Source organism: Dermacentor albipictus, chromosome 3 (genome assembly GCF_038994185.2).
Source record: "Dermacentor albipictus isolate Rhodes 1998 colony chromosome 3, USDA_Dalb.pri_finalv2, whole genome shotgun sequence".
Classification (NCBI taxonomy): domain Eukaryota; kingdom Metazoa; phylum Arthropoda; class Arachnida; order Ixodida; family Ixodidae; genus Dermacentor; species Dermacentor albipictus.
Genome location: NC_091823.1, coordinates 192100315 through 192119184, shown reverse-complemented (window position 1 = coordinate 192119184; position 18870 = coordinate 192100315). Strand labels below are relative to the sequence as shown.

The 18870-nt window shown below is 45.5% G+C and overlaps 1 protein-coding gene across 1 annotated transcript in view; it reads right to left on the bottom strand.

Moving 5' to 3' along the window:
- Positions 1-18870, bottom strand: part of LOC135908708 (uncharacterized) — an 834911-nt gene that overhangs the window by 256707 nt on the left and 559334 nt on the right. Inside the window, exon 20 of the mRNA XM_070536550.1 lies at positions 12038-12138. Within this exon, the coding sequence (XP_070392651.1) occupies positions 12038-12138 (101 nt within the window). The remainder of the gene's footprint in view (positions 1-12037; positions 12139-18870) is intronic.

Genomic DNA, 18870 nt, shown 5'->3' with positions numbered 1-18870 from the left:
TCAAACAGGTCTTTCTTTTCACCTTCTGAAGCTACATCACTGCCTAAATCTGCTGGTTGTTCATTGCTTCACTTCAATGCTCGAAGTTTGCGTAAGAATCATGATAACATATCTTCATTCATCGACTCTCTTTCCCACACTTTTTCATTCATTTGCATAACTGAGACATGGCTTAGCAGGGCTGATAGTATTTTATACGAGTTCCATGCCTATGAGGCTGAGTATTGTAACTGTGTTTCATATCAACATGGCGGTAGCACGATTTTCGTCACACGCCACATTAAATATAAACGTAGACTGGACCTTTCCATAGATATATTTCACGGCGAAACTCTTTGGATCGAAACTGATGCCTTGTCGTTTCCAAATCATTGTGGCGGAATATTATTGGCTGTATTTACCATTCTCCATCTTCTTTCATACCTGATTTCCTTCATCATCTTAGCTTAGTTCTTCAAACAATTACTAGTAAAAACAAGCCTGTCCTAATTGTAGGTGATATAAATATTAATTTGCTCGATGTCAACAATAGTACTGTATGCGCTTACTCGAACTGTTTTTCTGGCTTTGAGCTTGAGCAATTAATAACTTTGGCCACCAGGATTTCCACTCAATGAAGCAGCTCCCTCTTAGGCCATGCCCTCACTGATATTTCGAGCTTCACAGGAGTCTGGTGTAACTGACGTAGACATGTGAGATCGTTGCTGTATTCGTCACTTTCACATATAACCCTCCAAGGTGAGATCCCGGTTATCTTACGCCTTGTCTTGATACTACATATTTTGTTGACGCAATTGACAAAATTGACTGGACAGTTATGGCTACCAAACTAGATCCAGAAGAAGCGCTTCAGTTATTTTCTCCTTTACTTTTAAAAGCTGTTCATGTTAACACTGTCACTATTAAGTGCAAAAACAAATTCATATTTCCGCATAACTCTTGGATCACTAATGGGCTACTTGTGAGCATGACGAAAAAAGAAAACATGTATAGGAAGACTAAAAACAGCCTTTCAATGTTAATTCAGCAATACGCTATAAGAAATATTGCAACACGTTGAGTAATTTATTGAAGAAATCAAAAAGGCAATATTACGAAAATGAATTAATTAAAAATAAGATTCATAAAAAAACAATGGCAAATTATCAACGAGTTGTTGAATGTACCCCGTTGTGGCAGTTCCATTGAAAACGTAATATAGAATAATGTGACGATCACTGACCCGCCTAGAATACTAGGCGGGTCAGTGATCGTCACATCACTAATCACTTTTATGAAATTTATAGTACTACCCATGTTCCTTCTGTTTATCAAATGAGCCGATGCGACCAATCTTTCTTTCTCTTTCCTGTAACATCTTAAGAAGTCCTTACTGAGATTTACAACTTAAAGGACACAAGTCCTGCTTCTGATGGAATTTCCGCATTTCATTTAAAGCTTGTTGCTTCGACTATTTCTGATGCTCTCAGTAGGATAATTAACCTTATGTTCAAAACCGGTATATTCTCTGGAAGCTTAAAAAAAACTAAAGTCATTCCTGTTCACAAAAAGGGTGACAAAGCTCAAGTCGCGAACTATGGTCCATTATGTATTTTACCTTTAATAAGCAAAGCTGTAGAAAAATTTATACTTCGTCGTATGAACATTTACCTTAACAAATTTAGCTTGCTGAAACCCTGTCAGTTCGGTTTCCATTCAGGAAACTCGACTAACTTGGCTTTGCTAGCATTAACTGATTATACTCGACATTCCCTTGATCTCGGATACTTTGTTGGCTCGGTTTTATTAGAATTTACTAAAGCCTGTGATATCATAAACCACAAAGTTTTGTTTACTAAACTGGAATCTATTGGCATTTCTGGTCCGCCTCTTAATTTATTAAAAAGTTATCTATTTAATCGTGAAATAACAGTGTACGCAGGCGGGGCTTTCTCTGAAAGCAAAATTATTAACCAAGGTGTGCCTCAGGGCTTGATTTTAGGTCCGCTATTATTTTCTATATATATCAATGATTTACCTGAGTGCCCTTATTATACCTTACCTATATAATACGCAGACGATATGACTGTTCCCCTCTCGGATAAATCATTACTTTCGCTATTATCGAAACTAAACTGTGCTCTGTCAAAAATTACTGAATGGTGTAACGCCAATTTTTTAGTTATAACCTTACGAAAACGCAATTCATGTTATTTAAGTCATCACAGAGACATTAACCTTGCTCCCCGACCATAAGTCTGAATGGGCATGACATTCCTGCCTCTACTTGTGTTTCTTTCCTCGGCATCAAATTAGATTCCCACCTTAAGTTTACTAACAAGACTTCATACATCCAACAAAAACCGGCATTTGGCATTACAGCACTATTCTAACCATGTGCATTTTTTTCCAAAGAAGCATTATTATCGTTATACTTCGCTTTCATTCATAGTCATATCATTTATGGTATCGCTTCTTGGGGTAATACTTATCATTGTCATCTTTCCTCAATTCAGCACATTCAAAATCAGGCTATCAGCATTATAACACGTAGCCATTTTTTCTCTAACGCCTCTTCACAACTATATTCGGATGCAACTTTAGAAAAAAGGGAGCGTTTACTCCTCCGCGGCGGAGGCACATGAGCATCCACCTATGGGCGCGCACTCTGGACTTACGTCATGAGCCGGTTGGTCAGTGACCCCGCCGACGGAGATGGCCGCCCGCGCTTCGAACCGGACGAGGTCGCGTCAGCTGTGTGCTTCAGCCCCTCGTCAGAGTGAATTCCAGAACTGTTTGTGATGGTCTGTCATGCCCTAAATATTACTGCGAGCTTACGATGCGGCATTTGTGCCGCGTGCGTTGCCGTGATATGGCGAAGGAACATTGCAGCGAGCATCGCTGGCGCTTCGCTACGCTTTGCCTGAAAACAGGGTCCCGCGGCGACCGCTACGAACACACGTCCTGCGTGTTTGTTCCATGTGGTTTTATTTCGCTCCCGAGTGAAGTTACGACGAGAAAAGCTTTCCAAAGACTGGTGCGCACTGTTAGTGGCGGGTGTGTTCGTGTACTGTGTCACTGCGTTTTCCGTCGGACGGGGTCGTTCTTTGTCGGACCGAGCATCTCGGCGACAAACTTGGTCGTGGCCTCCGCGCTGCATTCAGGTTCCCTGTTACGCCAATACGTGTAGCAGTGGAGGACCCTGTTGCGTGAATCGCTATTCAGGATATGAACACTCTTGTTCTACTTGTCGAGGCTCCTTGGTGGTGTGGACACCGAGGTGACACAAGGCTCGTTCGGCAACAAAGTCCGAAGTCAGCCCACTGGGCTCCACGGCGGAAAACTCTAGAACTGGCGAGATTGCAGGCTTGCAAAAATAAATAAATAATAATAATGAAAAGGAAAAAATTGCTAAAACACAAAACCAAAAAATATTATTATTATGCAATTTGAAATCTAGAGTATTTATTCAAAACAATCAACGAAGCATTTTTGTACCCTCCTGCCTCGACCGTATTCTCGCTCCAGCCTTGTAATGGTGGCGATAAATGCATTGTGTTGTATAAGTACTTTTCCAATAGCAACTGATTCATTTTAAGCTTGGAAAACGAGTAGTAGATTTGCCGTGTACATGTGGACAAGCGCAAAAGCCTTGCAGAGCTATTCTTTCTACTTTTGTCACTTGCAGTGAAGTTAAAGAGCAGACGACGGGCAGCGTTGTAGAAGGCACGGGGTTATTTTTCTCTCGCTATCCGACATGTGCTGTAGCACATGAGAGCTCTACTAAAGCAGTCATAAAATACAAAAGTCTTTATATCTACCGAGAATTACGCGTTTCAGAAGCACGATTTTTCGACCGGGTCTATTTTAGTCGCGGAGAAAATGGGCGGTCGCGCTGCGGTCATCTTGGCGGGGCCTCCCCTTTTTTCTAAAGTTGTATCCGACTATACGTACAAACCGCATTCTTAATGTTACTGATTTGTTTAACTATCATTTAGCGATATTATTTTTCATGTTACTAACTCAATAAGTTCCTTACAACTTCGTTAGTTCTGACCTCCTTTTTAATCCCAATAACACAAGGTTTGCAGCACAAGGAAATTTCTTGTTGCCGTTGTGTCATACTAATTACGGAAAGATGCCTTCATCTTTTTGCGCGCTTAAACATTGGAACAGTATTCCCTATTCCATTAAGTTGTCATCTACTTAGTACTCTTTCAAGTATGAACTCAAGAATTATTTGCTGTCTGATTAATTTCCTATATACAATCTTATTTTGCTATTAGAAGCTGTGTAATTACCATTGATTGTGCATCTTTCCTTTTCCTTTTGTCTTTTATGTGTGTCGTCACTCAGTTTCTTCGTTATATTTTCGTTATTTCATAATTTGTTTGTCTGCTCTGTATTCTGCTTTATTTATTTTATATAAATTCTAATCCAAGGGTCCCTGTGCAGTCTCTGACTTCGGGACCCTTGTCTGTATACTATTTTTTGTGACCAATTATTATGAACGAATAATAAACTGAAACTGAAACTAGTAGAACCCTCGGAGTGTTAGCCAACGCCACCACTCGCAGACCTTGGCGGCGGATGTGGAAGATCCTTTATGCCGCACATCATTTGAGGTTGCGCTTGACTTGCCTCCACCATTTCACCTAAAATTGTATTGTGGCTAATAGCTTACTGTATGATTGTTGGCGCCAACGCGCACGGCTTTTATTTCATACTTTAGCTTCTGGAAATCCTGACGATACGAGGACATGCGCATTAGAAGCATTAGCGATGGTTACCTCATCGGTATTTTTACACTTCAACATTGTTTTAAATTTCCACTGTAAGCCCCATGCACATACACAATATATATAACTGTATATAGACGCCAAACTTTCCTATATTTTTGAAAGAGAAGGAGGTAGCCAAGTAAAAATTATTTCTAAAGGTGTGGGTCCCATATGCCTAAGCATGAATATATTGCTCTATGTTCACCTCGCTTGAAATTGCTTTGCGTGCTCTTTTGACCGTGAAAAAGACCTGTAGACTTCAATCATCCCATCGGCAGAGTCTTTTATGAGCGGTTCGCGAAATACACGTGAATGATATGTGTGTCACTATTGCTTCTCTTTCGAGTGACGAATGCTAACGATGGATGAAAAGTCTCTTATAATAATTTAGAACATTTATAAGGGATAGAAACATCGTCAACTACACGCAGAGGTAATAAATATGTACAGGGTGTTTGAATAAACCGCCATGCAGCTTGATTTAAAAAAATAGAGCAATTGCGTTACTCGAAGTGCTCATTGTGCAAGTGCATATTGTTTCCGGTACAGTGTAGTAGCTTCCAGTAGTTTATTCGTTACTGAGATTTCATTAGGTAATTGTAATTTACTATCTAATAAGAGACGTACAATTCAAATTATCAAACTATCAATGAGTCATATGTAGGCATACTGATTGCGATCTTATTAATTGCGGCTTACTAAGTGCGTAAAATGTTTTTCCGCCTGATTAATAAACCCTGCGAAGTATGACAAATACAGCGTGACTACGCTCTCACCCGCATCATAAAGCAACGGCTTCGAACGAGCTCCATCTGATTAGGACAGAATGAGATAAAGCAAATAAAGAAAAACATCGTTACCGAGCTAGTTCCTTATCTGCCGCGCAGCGGCTGAAGTGACACGTCGTGCTTTGCGTTAGTTCGAAACCAGCTGTGATAGCTGTTGGCTTAGCGTAAACGAAGTGCATGGATGGTTTTTCTGTGTTTTCTTTTTTTTGTTTGCGAGAAGACCAATCACAACGAAAGGGAATTGAAAACGTCAGTGCAAAGGTTTAAAGGTGCGTTTTTGTTTCGTCCCACTTGCCATGTCTTTCTCTAATGAGCTGAACGAAAACATAATTCCTGTGTTGGGAGCTGCAACTGGCAACGAGAGGAAGGCCGAAAATATATATCAGCCATGAGAGTGTGGTGGTACACCAAACGTATCGACTATCATCAGAAATTACAAAAACTTGAGGCAAACCAGCAGCTCCCAGAAACAGTGACGGAGGACTCTATCTCTGACTCCTCCGTCCTAGCCTACGCACCGATGTTCTAGCATTTATGGCTTGAAACCCTAATGATAGCGTTCGGGACGTGACCACCCAGGTACCAATTTTCAAGTCACCAGTTTCGAGGATTATAAATGACTCGCCTTTCGCCCGCACCACCTTAACCTGCACCTGCGGAATCGTCTAGATTTTTCTAATCCGGTCGTAACAAAAGCCAATCAGTCACGGGACTTTTTGAGCAACATCATGTGCGCAAATGAAGCCAATTTTTGTAGAAACGGCCAGGTAAATCTGCCTAATGCACACTATTCAAGGCACTCTTAACCACACTGGGTAAAGTGCACTTGGCCCCAGTACCAGTGGTCGTTCGATGTGTGGTACGGAACTTACGCCGGTCATACCACCTTCTTCTTCCATCCCATCTTCTTCCATCACAGGCTGGCTAGACATCGTTACATTGACGATGTATTTGATAGAGTGGTGGATGACTTCCTCAGCGAAGTCTCGTTGTTGTATCTTCCAGTTTTGTGGTATCAGCAAGAAGGCCCCGCGGCGTCAGCCCACAGTAGCAGCCAAGCACGAAACTTGCTGGATGCGGCTTTTCATGCGCAATATATTGAAAGGCCTCGGTCACCTGACATCTCTCCACTCGATTTCTTTCAGTGAGGTTTGTGAAACTATGTTTACATGATGGAGGCGGAAGTCAGATGAGCTCAAGGCAAAGATCGCGGATTTCTGCCTTAGAGTTCCAGCGTCGGTCGTCATGAACGCCACAGAAAATATACTAAAGCGGGCTCGGTACTGCGTAGCTGCAGAAGGCTACCTACTCGAACACATCCTCTAGCCAGCAGCTGGTGTTCAACTGCGCTTACGAATCCAGAGATAATAAGCGCACACTGAAATCGGGTGGTTTTAAATGTGTACGCATTTCGGTCCTTACCTAATGAAAAAACACGCCCTTCCGTCCGTCCCCTAACACGATCGCTTTTAGCACAGCGCCCATAGGAGAGTGCTAGTTCTCCTGAGTGCTGCCCCTAGCTTCGACGCCAATGAAGCGGCGAGAACACAGCGCTTACGGAGCCCTTAGCACATGCCGCACTCAGCTGTTTTCGCAGGTCGCTTTCAATGTACGCACCGCGCGGTCACGCCAGACGTAGCCGCCGCCGGAGCACGGTTGATGATGGTTGAATGTAGCTAACGAATGTTGCATACATTTCACTCATTTGTTACATAACCCTGGTCGTTTCATCCCACGTCCACATGCGCTGCGGTTATCTATAAAACCAGTGAACATTGTTCTGCTGCGTTGTCTCGTGCCGGCCTCACTTAGGAGTTCGGTGTTGCAACTGCGCTTCTCAATTTCATGGTTCTGCGCGATCGTTCTCGCAAATATATGAAATAGACCAGCATACTACCATGAAACACCATGCCAGTGCTATGAAATGCTGATGCATCATTCAGATAAATCCGAGAAAGAATTCTGCGTGGATTTTATTTTCTTCGCCACTTCCTTCGACTTTCCCACTGCTGCCGCTGCTGTGGGCTGCTGTCACGCAGACCGCGTCGGGGGGTGGTTCAGATTGTGCATACAGATGACAACCACGAGGAAGAGAGGAAAGGCGACGGGAGAAACTTGTTTTCACCCCATGACGTCGAATGTCCACAATGTCCTCTGGAGCTCCCTGGCCGTCGCCACATTAGCCGCTTGACAGCTTTAATTATCCGGGACTCCCCTCAAAAGCATAGAAGAAACTGCGGCGTTTCCCTTTCTGCTAACGTGTGAGGCCAGAGGGGACACTGATAGAACTGTAGAGAGGAGAAGAGGAAGAAGAGGCAGTTCTAATATAAGAAAGCGGGGAGGTGACGTGAGAAAGCAAGGAAATCTCACTACTATACGACAGCGGTTCCGGAGAAACAGGATAAGCTCAAGTTCAAAATACGGTATAGTAGGTTGCTGCTATTTCTGAAAAATAAACGCAATGCAAATATGTCAAGTGGGCAACTTACGCAGGGCGTGCAGAAGCAGAGCTACATTTATTAAAGCGCACGACAGGGTCCAGAAGACACTACGGAAGCAGTCGACAGTCAAATCAACAGTTCTGTGGTCGCCGCGTTAGCTTTGTGGCTATGGCATTGCTAGAGGCCGTACATTTGACCCCAATCGCGGTGGTCACCTTTCGACGGGGGCGGAATAGAAAACGTGCATGCACTTAGATCTTAGATTTGGGACACGTTAAAGAACGTCACGGTGTCCAAATTAATTCGTAGTTCGCCACTACGGCTTGCCTCATAATCCAAGTGTGATTTTGGAACGTACAGCCCCGTATTCCATTTGAAGTTTAATACTTCTGCCACAATGTGATGTGCCATGAGAGCAAATGACAAGACTCAACCCTTTCAGAGGTTATGAAATCTGGCGCACAACACCTCATGGAAACATCTCTTCCTGTGTGTTCTGTGTACTACGCAGACAAACAGCAGTGGTACACGCCAGGTAACGTTTAACATGAACTCAGCACTCTCGTGTTAGCCTTAACATTGAAGAAATTGAGCTTTAGCCGTCAACATCACCGCTAGTAATCGTCATTCAAAGCATCCAGCATGAAAATATTCGCTTACATCGATTCCCACAGTGCGTGGGATCTGCATTATTTCTATTTATTTATTTGTTTTTGTTCAGACATCCCAATTTTTCCCTCGGACCGTTTAGAAACGGTACATTTCTTTTATTGATTGCATCGATTTTGCGTTTTCTCTATCCGTAGGTCGCGCCTCACTCTGTTAATTTCGCTTATATTTTTTGCCACCAAGCTGTTTTTTGCAGCAGGTATACACACTCTCATCAGAAATAAAACCTTCAATGTACTTTGGCTTGCGTCCCAAGCAAGTTTGTGGCGCGAAATATCGATACACGCGCTCTCTTTCGACGCGGTACGAGCAGAGCCACGATATTGAAACATTCTGTGCCTGTTGCATTGCTTTTCGCGCTTAGTGCGTGGCCAGAGCGGCGCTTCGGCCGTGTTATAAAGGCGCTTTTGTTATCAGTGTGATCAGTCGGCCTCGAGAGACGGATAATAATTGTGGCGTAGAAATAAGAGCTTGAAATACCTGCAAACCCGCGAATTGGTGCTCCAGCCTATCAAAGCGATAAGCTGCCTCTGGGTATGCGACAGGCAATGCAGTTGCTTTCACTCAGCTTCATTCGGGGCGCATTTTATGATGCGGGAGGGAGCGCAGTCACGGGGTGAGTTTCATCTTTTGTGGGGTTTCTTTACCAGTCGAAAGAAACTGTTCGCAGTTTCGCTTAAATCACGACAGTTAAACACCACCGCTGAAAACACCGCAGTTAGCCGTTATATGGTTGTGCCTACAAATGCCTGATTGACACTTAGATAATTACAGCAGTACTTCTCGAGTTAGATAATGAAATATACTTAGTCATTTAAACCTCGGTAACGAAAAAATGACTGGCACATACTGCGCTGTACTAGAAACAATATGCACTAGGTTTTCTTGGAGTAACACAATTGCTCTATTTGTAAGTCTTGCTGCACGACAGTGTAGACAACATGTATAATTGACACAGTAACCGAAATGAGGCCAAGCTGGATTCACTTAAAACCAGAGAATCATCAGCAGTCGTGCGCAGCAGAAAAAAAATGACAAGCAGACAGATATGCTGCAGTTGCTCCGGAAAGGCGAAGCAGTACCAGTGTTAGCGAAGTACAAAACAATTTAACGAAGGACTCAGGCTGCGAAACTGAACTGTCTCTCACAATCAGGTCTTCAATATGCTCAAATAAGCCCGCCACTTTAGTGAAAAATTCTTCGAAGTCCCATGAAGTGCAACTGTTATTAAAGGTTATATATATAATGTTTGTGTGTGTGTGGAGGGGGGGGGGTTCATCCGGCAGCTATTATGAATGCCACACAACGCCTGATGCGTATGCACCCACAATTCACACCAAACACAGTGAGCACATTAGCGGCGTTAGTAGCAGCGTTCCGCGTGCCTTAGAGCTCTACGGGAGTGCCCATTTCTAATCTAATTGTTATATTTGCGTGTTATCCACTGCTTTGCACAACATCTACTGTGTTATATAGTATATTTCAAAAAACCCATATAAAACACTGCCTTGGTTAGCAAACGTGGAATAATAAATAGGTAAATGTATATATCAGTCTGCTTTTTCGCTCAAAAAAATTAAAACGTTCGCTGTCAGCTTGGAAAAATATGTTCGAGGGAAATCAAAATCACACTTTATTTTTTTTCTTGCTGGCATAAAAGTCGCATAAAGTGCTGAATTCTTACGTATGATATGCACTTCAGAGTTTCCGTCAAATTGTAGCGTGTTATCACACTTATATCGTAAAAGGCCAGTGCAATTGACGTTCAAGAGGTGGTATTTGCTCAAAGACAACATTGATTCAAATAGCGCGCTCTAAATCTGCGCCCCATTGGATGGCACTATCTGAATTGAAAATGCGGATATAATAACTATAATCTTAATCTGCTGATTTATCATGGAGAGAGATATTTCGGGAGCCCTAAACAAGTCTTAGACGTCGGGTTTTGGACATCACCTATAGGACTCACACAAAACAAGTAGACAGATTTTGTTGTTACCGGTGAAGTCGTCAACATGTCTTTCTTTCTTTGTCATAAGAAGTCAACAAACAAAGACACCAAGGACAACACCGGGAAAATAACTTGGCCTTCTTAACCGAAGTAAAGAAATCACAAGTTAATGGAAGTAGAAGTGGATGAAAAAACAACTGGCCGTCGGTGGGGAACGATCCGCCGTCTTCCGCATTACGCGTGCGATGCTCGACCAGTTCAGCCACCGGGGCGACGTTTCCGGATCGATTTTCTGGGGTATTTATGTGTTACTACGAGAACTAGCCCTGGGAGTGTTAGCCAGCATCACCAGTCCCGAAATTTGGCGGAGGATGCGAAACATCTTTTCTGCCGCCGGCATGACAAGTACGCAGGCATCCGAGTACGTGATCTTTTTGGGTGAAGGCAGCGGCTCAATAAACCCACACGTGCTACATGAAGGCATCAATGTTGCCAGATTCTAGACGCTCGTTATGTAATGAACGAGGAGAAAGGGGTTAATCGAGGGGCCCGATTTTTCGTTAATATGATATGATCTTGCGATCGTTGCGTACCTACTGTTCTTTTTATTGACTTGCATTTCCATAATTTATCCTTTCTTTATTTCATTTAATAAGCACAAGTAATTGCCCCTATGTTGTCTTTGAGTCAGTGTTTGTTGTCTTTTTACGATATTCCTAAAGAATCAGGCCCCTCGGTTAAGCCCTTTCTTCTCGTTCATTACATAACGAGGGTCTCGAATCCGGGAACATTGATGCCTTGAGGTAGCACGAGCGCGTTTATTGACCGGGTGCTTTCACCCAAAAAAAAATCACGTTCACGTGACCCTTGCGGCAGAAAGGATATTCCACACCCGCCGCCAAGGTCTGTGAGTGGTGGCGCTAGCTAACACTCCCAGGTTTAGTTTTCGTAGTTACACATAAATACCCCAGAAAGTGGATCGAAAAACGGCGCCGCGGTAGCTCACTTGATAGAGCATCGCATGCGTAGTGCGAAAAACGTCAGATCATCCCGCACCTGCGGCAAGTTTTTTTTTTATCCACTTGCATTTCCATTAATTTATGAGTTCTTTATTCATGTTATTAAGCACAAGTAATTTCCCCTGTGTTGTCCTTTGTGTCTTTGTTTGTGGGCCTCTTACGATAATATGAAAATATGGGGCCCCTTGCTTAAGCCCTTCCTTCCCGTTTCTTTTTTTTTTTTTTTGTCGATCTCCTTTTTTCGGTAAGTATGTCTTTTAACAACTCAATTAAAGTATTTACAAGCACTCTTTCAGGCAGTGGCGTTGCGTCATTTTCTATCACCATCACTCTGGTATGACGCCTGCCATTACTGGTCAAATTCGGACGAAATCAATGTATAAGTTCACCGGTCATGTCTGTTACTCACCTGCGCACCAATGTAAGCCAACGTTTCCACTTCTTCGTCCGACATGCAAGCAGCCTGCGATCGCCCTTCGGCCACAGGTAGCTTTACAACGCCATCACCTTCTGCAAACAAAAAAAAGAAAGAAAATAAGAAACAGAGGAAGAAGCACAGTCTCATGTGTTTAAAGGCAAGACGAGCACTTACGTTAGCAGCATCGTGCAAAAATCAAGTAGTCACTTCTTACAGTGGTCAATGCCAAAACCGGTCGAAAAACCGACTGGGCAACCGAGAGTGGCCTTCTTTTGGAATTGTCCAAATAGATGTTCAATCGAATATACACGCAACTAACACGTGTTTATTACTGTGCACGGTCACAGGCGTATCGCTTATGCTAATACTTCGTTTCTAAATGACATAATTTGCCTCGATTAACCGTGTGAGCAGGCATCTTTGCTTTTGCCAATTATCTGGATATTAGTGAGTGAGTGACTAAACGCGTTTATTAAAAGCTATATGAAAATAATGAGAAAAATATACAAATTAAATTAACTTATAAAAGTGGCTGCTCCTTATATGATAACATTCGAAAATCTCCAAAACGTGCAGGAAGAACACTGCATAGGTAAATAGGCAAGATCTTATTCTTGATTAAATTCGCATGCTGCTACGTTCTGTCATTAACGCGGCTGATTGTTTTAACAATGTAAGTCCTACCCTTCGGGCAAGTTCGTGTAGCATCTCATATACAGCGCAATAACACACGGGCAGAAACGAAGACGACAGGAAGTGTGCCGAACAGTGACAGAACAGCACTCGCCTTGTCGTCTTCGCTTCCGTCCGTGTGTTCTTGCACAGCACCTAAAATGAAGGTAAATCCTACAACAAGGGGACAGCTTTAACACACCACGCCAACCGTGGAGGCAAAATACAGCCTCGTGTGCTGATTCTTACTCAAAGATAGCTTCTGCGCTATTCGCGTGAGGGCCAGAAGCCGGTAAGCTTACCTGGTGCAGAGGAAACAGCATGTGTCTGCCGCTTGCTTCAGTTTGTTAGCAATGCTGAACACGTGAGGTGCAACCAGTGGCCTTTTAACAATGTGTGGCTCGCCTTTCTCCTCCCCCTTTGTTACGGTGCGGCATTATTTGGTTCGGCGAAGCACCGATCAACGGGCGGCAAATGGTCATGGAAATGGGAGCCGGCGAGCATGACAGGTATAGCCGGCCCCTGGGCCAAGCGGCCGAAAGAAGTCGAAGGCAGGTTTAGAGATTATTTACTTTTTCTCGTCGGTGCGACCCTGAGGCCCCAACAGCTTTTTGTAGGAACCCCTCTGTATTTTATGCCCCGCGCGTGCATTGAGAAGCTTACTAACAGGGCGGGGGAGAGAATACTCCGAGAAATGTGTGGTGTGTCTCTGGAATCCTGTGTCCACGAATTACTGACAGTGTATGCGTGCCGACAGCGCTGTATGACCAGCCGCCGTCGTTTCTCCTGTGTTTGTGAAGCAACAATAGATGCCCGCCATGGACACAAGGGTGTGCCTGTGTGGTGGAATACGAGCGCGCGACCTCTAAAGCGAGGGGGCAATCACCCGGTCCCTCGCCCGGCCCGGCCAAGACCTTGGGAGGAGCCGGGATCCTATTGGGTGAACTTGATTGGAACGTCACCAATATCTGCCGTTGCCCAACACAGGGAACTCGGAAAGCGGAAGTTATTTAAACGCAGGTTTTAGACCAAGCTAGGTAATCTAGAAGCTGAGCCTACAATCTGCTGAGAAGCGTCAAGGAGCTAGTGCCGTCCAGTATCACCTGGGCGGCCTAGCCGCGTCTGAACTGCGAGTCACTAGTTGGAGTGAGAGACGAAAAACCAACGTCTGCAACAAAACTCACGGTAGTTCCCGTCAAGTTAGCTCAACCTGCTCGAAGGAAGACGTCAGACCTAGACTCCCGGGAAACCCAGCCCAGCAATCGCGTCAACCGCAATGAGATGGGCTTGCTAGCGGTCTTTCGGAAAGCTCTGCCGTTGACTGCCTGCTATATGAACTTGCTGCAACTGCTCGATTATGCGTATGCCATCATCTGCTTTCTTGTAAACTCTGTATGGTTGACTACCGTTAAGTGCGTTTTTGAAATGTTAATTTCAATATTTACTGTTAACTCTTAGTTGTATTTCTTTTGCATTTATCATTGATATGATGAGTAACAATTAGGTGCATTAGTGTTGTTGTGTCTTTTGTGTTTCTTTTATTCTTTGTGTCATTGCCAGTCGATGCATCTTTTTTCTGTCTTTCTACGGAAAACCCGCCAGGGGGCCGTGGAGTACAGGCGTCTCTCACATGGGCTCCCGCTTCTCGTCCTTCTCACCCCGGAACAATGCCAGTGACGAACCCAAGTTTTGCACTGTTGCAATCGGCGGACAGTAGCCAGGTTCGGGTGAGTACACCTTATCTCAAGATATTAAACGTTGTTCCCGACGACCACCAACCCGTATGGTTAAGCCTAACGCCAAAACCAGCTCCCGCAATCTCATCGGCAGAAACACCCTCGCTGCGCGTGAGAACGCACACACGAGGGCTCACCCACACCACGGCGAAGAGCCCCTACAATGAGCCGAGACGCAGCTGCTGCAAGCGAAGTGTCAGAGAACCAGAAAGAAGATGAAGTAAATGCAATGCAAACAGGCCGGACGGAAGAAAACACCGGGGAACAGACGTGGAACTATGACTCAGAAAGCGGCCGAACAATCGAACCGGAAAGCGCCTGGATCGCAAGAAACCAAAAAGCCGAGAAGGACACCTCAAATTCAAAGACGCCGGCAAAAAAAAACAACAACCGATGTGCACACATGCAATCGAGCGCCGTCACAGCAACAACGCAGACCCAGGATGCCGCCCCTGCTACGTGACGACTTTAAGATCGTCTACCACCCGCAAGCAGGTCTCCACCTCGCCAAATGGAATACCGTCGCCGTCATGTGCGCCATCGGTAGAGTGAGTGGATTATCGCAGCAGGGCTTCAATCACAAATTACGCATACAAGTACAGAGAATCGAAAATTTAATCATCGCAAGCACGACCGACAAGGAAGACGTAGGATGCTGGTCAGCATCAACGGAATACAGCTCGGAGGCACTTACCACAACGGCAAAGGCAACGTACGAACCCCGGACGACGTCTCCCGAGGCGTCATTAATGACATCATACCAGGAACAAGCACCGCAGAACTCATGGCAGGAATCTGAGCAGCGGCATGATACACCGTTCTTCACGCCCAAATTATGGGTCAATCAACTACGGCAGTCGTATTCTTCGAAGGACCGCAGGTTCCCTACTACATCATCTTCTGGAGCGTAGACTTTGTGGAAGCTCATATCGCAAGTCAGTGCAGTACTGCCGCACCTGTGGCAGCACGGAACACCGCCAAGACGTCTGTCCGAAACTGATCCCAGATTTTTGCTACAAATGAGGCAAGACTGGATGACCAGAAGACCATGACTGCAAATCGACCTGCAATCTCTGCGGAGAAGCTTACGAAACTGCAAGTGCAGAGTGAAAGAAGAGACTGAAGCCAAGCTCTCCACCCTACAATATACGGCAACAGCGCCTTGACAGACTACAAGAAAGAGACAACCGCTGAAGCTCCAGCAGTGAAGAGTTCCCGGAACTGGGCACCTCGGCCACCAGCTCGAGCAGTGTCAGTGCGAGCACCTCCCTCAGACGCTGCAGCTACAAGCCAATACTGCGAAGTGCCTCGCACTCACGCTCCCGCTCAGTCAAGTGCAGTACGCCGACGCGGTAAGCGGCTCGAGCGACTCGGGTGGTACGAGCAGCTTGGATGCATCGGAAGAAGCCGCAGTCATACGGGTCCTCGAAAATAAACAGCAGAAGCAGCAGAGCAAACTTCACAATTAGCACAGCCAATTGCAAAGCCAGCAAACCCTCATAGACAAGCTACTCCGCAGTCAACAGAAACATCAAGAGCTCACCCACAAACTGCTTCTAAAATGCAAAGAACAACAAGAACTCACAGACAAGCTGCATCAAAATACTAGGAGCTCGATGACATAGACAGTCGGGAACAACGTTGACCAAGGCCGACATTGAAGCCATAGTAGATGCAAGGTGCCTGATATTTCAAGGGACCTTTGTGAAGAACATTCATGCCACAATGAAAAATGTTGTCAAATCAGCAGTCTAAAAAAAGCCGCAACCTTCGAAAACAAGATCGCCACTTTAAACGCCAAAATCGATGGGATTGCGCCACATCTTAACAATTTTATCGTTCACATAAAAAACAATTACATCTTTAAGGCACAGTTCGACTATTCGCGTCCCACGACTCGGAAGAAGACACGGGTGAACAGCCACAGTGACCCTCGCTCGGTCTCGCCCACTCGCGATCGCCGACGCGAATTCAAATCCATCGACGATGGCGAGACCTAAACACAAGGCAAAGAACCAGCATTCAACTATACGCACATGACAATGGAACTGTCAGTCATGCCACCCTCGACATGCCAGCCTAAAGGAATTCATCAAGCTGACTCAACCCAACGTCATAGCACTACAGGAAACCAACACGCAGAACATCCGACTACAAGGATACGCCACATATGCACAAACCCGACGAACTGTCATACTGGTAGAGAAAATTCTCAGAGCCCAAAAACGTAGAGAACACCCAGACAGAACACACCTTAATCGAGGTTCTACCGGAACGAGACACGCAGAAAAACCTAGTCGTGGCTAGCGTGTACAGCCCACCTCGCCACCAGCTACCGGACTTAGATTACTTTGTACGAGAAATCAGGAAATCCACAAATGAACAACAGCTCATCATAGTGGGAGACTTCAATGCCTCACACATGACATGGGCCTATCATACCACCACAAAGAAAGGGGCTAGAGTGCACGATGCCGCCCAGCTACGCAGGCGCACCCTCTGGTATGAGCCTCTCCAGACCACGAGAATCGGAAACAGCGTCTCTTGGGACAAAAGCCCCGATCTTACCTTTACTGGGGACGTCTGCTGGGCAGACTGTAGTCGACTCCACGAAACCTCAGGTAGCGATTACCATATCGTCAAATTAAATTACATGTAAAACACCCGTAGACAGACCAAGACCAGCATTGCATGGCTAACTGCTTGGAGATCCTTTAGGGATCAGCTAGATTCCCGAGCAAGCATACTTGATATTAACGAGTGGCTGAAAAATGTATTAGACACGCCAGAACGTCACACCAAGATCATACAACTCAATGCCGATACCCCCGCGGTCGATGCGCACATCCGCCATCTCTGGGAGGCCAGAAGTAGCCCCCTGAAGAGATGGAAGCGACAAAAGCTTAACAGCAAGCTAAATACATGCAACGCTCTCCTTACCAAGCAGGCTCAAGACTATGCGGACCACCTCGTAAGGCAGAACTGGCACGCTTTCTGTGAAAAGCTACATGGGACTCCGAGCGCGAAGAGGACCTGGCACCTCCTAGGTGCACTGCAGGCCACTGAACCCACCAAAACGAAACAGAAGCGACATTTCCATTTTCTTATCCATAACCACGCAAGGTCAGAGGCACACCTCCTGCGAGAAAAACAAAAGAAACTATGCGTAGACACACCCTCTCCCGCGTCAACTCGCAGCCAAGAATACTCTGGAAAACCAAATCCAGAACTCGACCGACCCTTTTCGCAGGCCAAAATTCACGTAGCCCTATCCAAGCTGGCTAGAAAAACCAGCCCTTGTAAAGACCAGATTGTCAATAAACACCTACGAAACCTACCGCAGCAGGCCACCAAGGCTCTCCTCCGTTACTACAACGAGTGGTGGGAGAAAAGATAACTCCCTGCTGTATGCAAGCACTCGGAGATCACCATGATCCTCAAGCCGAAGAAACCTCTCAGCTTGGAGAACCTACGCCCGATCACCCTCACCTCGTGCGCGGGAGAGATTTTCGAACATATGGTGCACGACCGCGTTACCCAGCACATGGAAGACAACAGCCACCTACCAGATACCATGATCGGCTTCAGGCAACACCTCTCAATGCAGGACGTACTCTCACAACTAATAATAATAATAATATTTGGGGTTTTACGTGCCAAAACCACTTTCTGATTATGAGGCACGCCGTAGTGGAGGACTCCGGAAATTTTGACCACCTGGGGTTCTTTAACGTGCACCTAAATCTAAGCACACGGGCTCTCACAACTAAAAGAAGGCCTTCTAGATCACCTAAACAATCGAAGCAAATACTGCATAGTGGCAGTAGACGTCAAGGGGGACTTTGATATCGTTAGCCACGACGCCATCGTCAACAATCTCGAAGGCAGCGGCTGCGGCACTAGGACTTACGCATACGTCACAAACTTTCTGATGGACCGCACGGCAACAGTCGGGATCTGCAGCATCTGCAACTCTTTAACGCAACGGTGATTAAGCTACCCCCCCCCCTCCTCGAGACCATACCAGATCTGCATCACGCGATGTAAGCTGATGACGTCATGCTCTGGACCAGAGCTACGAATGCTGGAAGACAAGAAAGTAGCTTACAAGAAGTCGTAGACACCATCGACAACTATCGCCGAAACTGCGACCTCCGCTGCGTCCCCGAGAAGTCTGAGTACTTCGTCTTGAAAGCAAGAACGAGAGGCCGGCCCCCCAATCGCGAAGAGCCCAACCCCAGCGTCACCCTCAAAGGGACAATCCCGAAAGTCGACACCATACGAATACCTGGACTCCACATCCACAAGGGTGGATCGGGAGCTGCCAGCCTTTCGAGACTAGAACGCACCATTTCTAAACTCACACACCTCGTCAAGAGGATCTCAAGCCAAAGAAACGGGCTCACGAAGCAAGAC